Source organism: Colletotrichum orchidophilum (genome assembly GCF_001831195.1).
Source record: "Colletotrichum orchidophilum strain IMI 309357 chromosome Unknown Scaffold_31.1, whole genome shotgun sequence".
NCBI lineage: Eukaryota > Fungi > Ascomycota > Sordariomycetes > Glomerellales > Glomerellaceae > Colletotrichum > Colletotrichum orchidophilum.
This window is the reverse complement of record NW_019172987.1, coordinates 368,914-374,419: the sequence shown is the minus strand read 5'-3', so window position 1 is coordinate 374,419 and position 5,506 is coordinate 368,914. Positions and strand designations below refer to the sequence as shown.

The 5,506-nt window shown below is 50.6% G+C and overlaps 1 protein-coding gene across 1 annotated transcript; it reads left to right on the top strand.

Annotated features, from left to right (window-relative positions):
* Positions 1 to 946: 946 nt before the first annotated feature.
* CORC01_04735 (uncharacterized protein) lies at positions 947 to 2,263 on the top strand (the record flags this gene model as incomplete). Its single annotated transcript, XM_022616382.1, has 1 exon — positions 947 to 2,263. One exon carries the CDS (start codon positions 947 to 949, stop codon positions 2,261 to 2,263), a length of 1,317 nt encoding a protein of 438 aa, XP_022477233.1.
* Positions 2,264 to 5,506: the final 3,243 nt, after the last annotated feature.

The window sequence follows — 5,506 nt, the reverse complement described above, 5'->3', positions numbered from 1 at the left end:
GCATTTACAATTCAAACAGCACTTGGTTCTGTCCCCTACCGCCCATACAAACGATTGTGTTTAGTCCTCTTTGGACGACGACTTTACGAGGGCGTCCAAACTCAAACGGGAAACAGGTTTCCCCCCCAGACCTGACTCGTTCGGCCATGTGATCTGTCAAAAAACATGACGACATCGGTATCGGGATTGATCTCGAACGAGCACTGAGTCTTCGAAATGGTTGAGCCGGCAATGAAAATGTCGACGTCACCGCGTCCCAGAGTTGCTAGCGTGTTGTGACCTGCCTTTGAGCGGATGTGGCCAATGTCGAGAGCAGGTCGGCCATGTTTCTGATACGAGAGAAAGTGTCGGTTGTCCGGGTGTTCGAGGACGCTCTGGCTTCGGCTGTTTTTGGGTACGAGGGAAAATAAAGCTGAAGGGTGGGGTTGACTACGAGACATCGCGCTGGTGAGTGCCAAAGTTCTTGAGGCAGCGCGGAGGATTGGAGAAGATGCCCCACGAGGTAGGGGAAGGACATGTTGATCATGTATAGCACTCCGATAGGCGGCCGGAGGGATGAATAATAGCGTTCTTCGTTCGTATACACGGGCGAGGGGTTGCAGTCAAGACCATAAGGAAGGGCTACCTAGTCGCAAATGATAGGTATGTTGGCTTCAGATTGTGAATCGCAGAATGACTGGTCACTAGTATCCCCGGCACCCTGCGTCTCTCCCATGCATGCAACGGGACAAAGACCCGCTTTTGATGGCGATTCGCTGACGAATCATCGGTTTTCTTTAGACGCCCGAAACCTGTACCTACCCTCGAGCAATCAGCCATCCATCCCCCCAATATTAACTGCCAGAACATCACATGGCAAGGCCAGCTTTTCCTCCACCACTCACTCAACCCCGCCTTCAGACGGTTTTATTCTTTCTTTCCCTTTCAGTGCAAACTACCATTTACCATGGGCGAAACAATTCGAGGCGCTGGGCTACTGAAAGCCGATCTCATGCTTGCGACGATCGCGGAGAACCCAGACCGACTCGAAAATGAGCGCCGGCGCTTTGCGAGGAGCGTGCAATCAAACTCCTCCCATTCCCAAAACTCGACCCGTTCCCAGAGTTCTGAGCCGGCTAGCGATGATAAGCAACGTCAGGAACAGGAATTATGGCGAGTGAGAGAACAATACTACGCGTCGAGCCCTTTCCGTCAATTCGAGGTCCAGAAAGAGGCGGAGTTACTTCGACTGTTAAAAGCTGAGGAAGAATCGACGATGACACAGCCCGCAGGAGTTGACTTTCATCAACTTGCGGATGACAATGTCAAAGATAAATGGAAACTACAGGGCATTTGGAATCAGCGCTGGGGGACAACGAAGGAAGCGTGGAAGTGGAAGCATGAGGATTCCGGCCCGACGACCAAAGCAACAGCTACTGCTGTTGGAACTGGCCTATCCCGCCGCCCATACACGAGATCAATGGAAACGATGAAAACAATAAGACGGAGCACGCCTGAAGAGAAAAAATCGAAATCATGCGACAGCGATCGGGATGCGTCTCGTCCGTTCAACCAATTCATCCATCAGATGTTCGAGGAGTACAAGCGAACTCGGTCATTCAACGAATCGGATGTATTTGGTGATAAACCTGACATTTATACGAGAATTTATGAAGCGACCAGAGCGGTTTGGATTGAGCGAGGGATATGGGATGTGAGATGGGGCATACTTCCTGGTCTCTCGTGGAAACACGAAGAGAGTCTCGACAATGTCCTCAATAGGGAATCCGGCGGAAAAAGCGACACTCCTCAACCAGTCGTCCCAGCTCTTAGTGGTCATGGAGCCTTGGGAGGTTCATCTAGCTGTGTGTCTGCGGGCTTGGTTCTGGATAATAACAAACCACCAGCTGGCCTCGCCGCATCTTCCCGATTCACTGAAGCCACAAGGCTACACAGGCGTACTAAGCTGCTCGAGCCAAATGTGCGGCATTCACTGGAAGCACGGCAGGCAAATCCCCTCCGCTGGAATGGCTCATTACGGCGGCAGCATGTTGAAAAGGAGCTGCCCTATGGGTATCAAATGTCCGCGTTGGATGTGTCGAGAAATGAGAGACTCAATACCACAGCCCAGCGCCGACAACAAAAAGCTGATCACCGACGGGAGGCTAGCACCAGGGCAGCCGATCAACACGGCAGAGATGATCTGCCATACCTAGCCAGGTTACGCCCCAGAATAGCGCGAGGCAGGGCGCAACTGGCCTCGCGCAGCAAAGGGTCGTCTTGACCCGTCGGAATAAGACAAAATCCTTGGCGTAATGTTCCCATCTTTGTCCTTGGACTCCTTTAACCAACATAATCATTCGCGTCCGGCTCGATAAAGACCAACGGGATCGAGTAGAGCAGATCCTGCGTGTGCGTTAGGTGCTCACTGGCCCAGCCCGACGAGAGCTGGTGATGGGACACTTTGAAGTCCTCTACCTCACCCCTGTGGAGTGCTACGCTCTCCATGTTGTCCGACTGCATCTCGATGAACGCGCGATGAGTCTTGTGACAACATGAAGCATTAATAGCTCTAGGTGCCGCAGGTGCGTCAGTCTGGTGCCTCGGGTGGCACTGCCCATTTAGATACCGAATGCAGGAGGCAACCCGCCTTGCAGGTTCATTGCAGCGAAGGCCAGCTGTGTCCCAAGGCCCAGCCGGCTTCACCTCCGATGATTCGGCTGTAAGGGCCGTAGCGACACAACCTCTCAGGCGTGTAGATGGATGCGTGGACGGATGCAGATGGGTTGTCTGCAGCGACAAAGTGCCTTGTGTTTTGTTCCCCTCAGCGACCGGGGTATAGGATCTGCTCGTGGGCGCCGTCCCATGCACACATGGAGTTAGAAATGTATGTAACCCAAGGCCTGTAGCCGTCCGCCACCATTGACCATTGTGCGCTTGGGAGGCCATTGTACGCCGTAACCTAGTGAACATGCTAAAACAGTCATACGTCCTGACAGCGGTATGCTGCCTGGACAGCGCTTCGACGGGGAAGCGCGGCAGTCCAGCGGACCCCCACAGCTACGCGAGTTGTTAGCGACTGCACAGCAGACTGCCCCAGTGCGGTAGGTCTATTGGATCTCTATTCGTTCCATTCCTTCTGCATGCCCTATTCAGCAAGGCTGCGTTTGACCATTTTACCTGTCATGAGTAATGCGGCGCCGTTGACAAAAGTACATTTTTGCATAACGCATCCGGTGGCTAAGCGCCGCACTACTTCGCATTTGACAGCAGCCAGTCACAACTATGCGCGCTGTTGTCAGGCTTTCGGTCAGATCGCAGGAGAATAACCGTCTCGGTATAGCAACAGGTTGTGAAGATAACATGCCATCTACGCAGCCCGTCGTCTTACGACTTTCAGTCGTGTATTCACTGTGGCTCCATTTCGGCGATCTGCTGGCCTCAGCCATCCGAATCCTCCTCTTCCTCCCTCGCAGCGTACCCTTCAACCTCTGGTCGGACAGGCATCATGGAGACACCCTCGGACAAGCCGGTTTCTGGTAGTTGCCCCGCAAATCCTGATAATCTGGCAGCGTGCCCTCCGCTGTCTAGCCTACCGAAAGACAAATTGTCGACTGTCAAATAGCTCATTGAACTATTTCAAGGACGACCGTCAAGGACCCATTTCCCTGCAAGCGTAGTCCAGAGAAGCCCAATCCATATCTTCACATGTTTCGCCCAGTTGCATTATCAGCGTGCCAATTCGTCACTCGGCTTACTGCGGTACTCCCCGTTGTGAAGCCTTGATAGAGAGCGGGCGAGGGCGCTTACCTGCATGTAGGCAGTGGGCTATGGCTTTGAACCTCTGTAGGCTAAGGCCTCGGGCTTAGATGCCACTCGTTTATATAGATCTACTATAGGCCTAGAAGTTCAGTCTAAGTAATGTAATAACTATACTTATCCCTATTTCATTATGCCACTGCTGACTATACTGAAGATTTGTCAAATCGTCTGTCGTGCAACACGAGCATAGTTCCGTACTAATAAGTCAAGGTTTCGTATTACTTAATCATAGTTCCGCACTATAACATAAAGCGAAGTGTTCCGCTATTTGTAAAACTTATCATGTCAGCGAAAAGCAATTTGGAAAACGAAGCCTATGCACACCCCGAGAGACTGCGTAAACATTAGCAAGTGGGTTGACTTCAAAGATGTGGGCGGAAGAGATTAGCCGCGCCCGCTAGATGGGCTCCCGGGATGAACTGTTCAACATACGTAGTTCAGTAACTTCCGACCTCCCTGTAGGCTTTGATGTACGGCGTGCTTCTTCTCTGCTTCGTAATCGGTTTGCGTTCGCTGTATTTACCCCCAACCGGCACATAGACCGCAAGCAGGTCTCTTGTTTTCCCAACATCTTGCCTGGTGTTACAGCGCGGCAGGAGGTTGCTAACAATATTGTAGGAAGAGTTTCGAAGCGGGGAATCTGAGGAAGCCTAGAAGAGAAAATACGAGGGTCGGTCATGGTCCGCCGACTTGGCAAACCCGATTCCCACTCCAGCCCCTGTCACGGCCTAATCAGTTGGGTAGATAGTGCAGAACAGGAAGCGATGATGCCGGAGTCATCATTATCGAAGCTTCAATAATTTGTGTCACAGTTGGTTGCTCTGGCCTGCTCGCAATTTGATACCCTTTTTTCTATGCTTGAATATTGTTTTATAATAACGCAGGCAAATCTTATTTATCAAATAGCTTATCTGAAATGTCCTCCAGACCCCTTCTTTTTGATTAACCGGGATACCCGATCTATCATTTGCTATCCCATCCAGATCTCCTGACTTGCATCTCTCCGCCAAACAAATGCAACAAAGATGTCATGAGGATTGAGTTCCGTATCGCTTCATTACCGTTTACGTCGACCGTTCTCATCATCAACATCTTCAGGCAAGAGACGTGATCCATTTTGACAGTATTTGGAGTGGTGGAAAGGATGACTTGGCACTTGCAGGGATAGTCACAGTTCCTCGCGCTAAATACTTAGCAATGTCTAAGTTTTCTCATCTATGGATAAGCCTATTGGGGTTAGTTATGAGGAGGAGGTTTAGTTATAGACTTTGATATCTCGAGGTTTATCTTAAAAAGTGTTAATTAGTAATTAGTAGATGCCGTGAGCGTGTTATATATGGATATGCAATATTGAGTAATTGGCCCTTATGAGGGATAGGAGTAGGCGCAGAGATCCCTTCATTACCGGTCACTCTAATACGCATAACGCAAGGTTTGAGGGTATCCCACCGAAGAAATGGGCGGCGAATGCTTCCTTTCGAGGGTATCGGGGGACGAACAAACCGGAGACTTTGAGGAGAACAGGAAGTATCTTTGCGGGATCCATCCATTGTCGATGAGTCTCGATCGAATATAAATACATCTGCATCTTACCCCTTTCTCCAAACAATCACCAACCCAGAAACAACACCAGCTTCACTTCCAACACAACATTACCCTCCATCTTTACCACTATCACCAAACCATCAACCCAATCCTCTCCAAA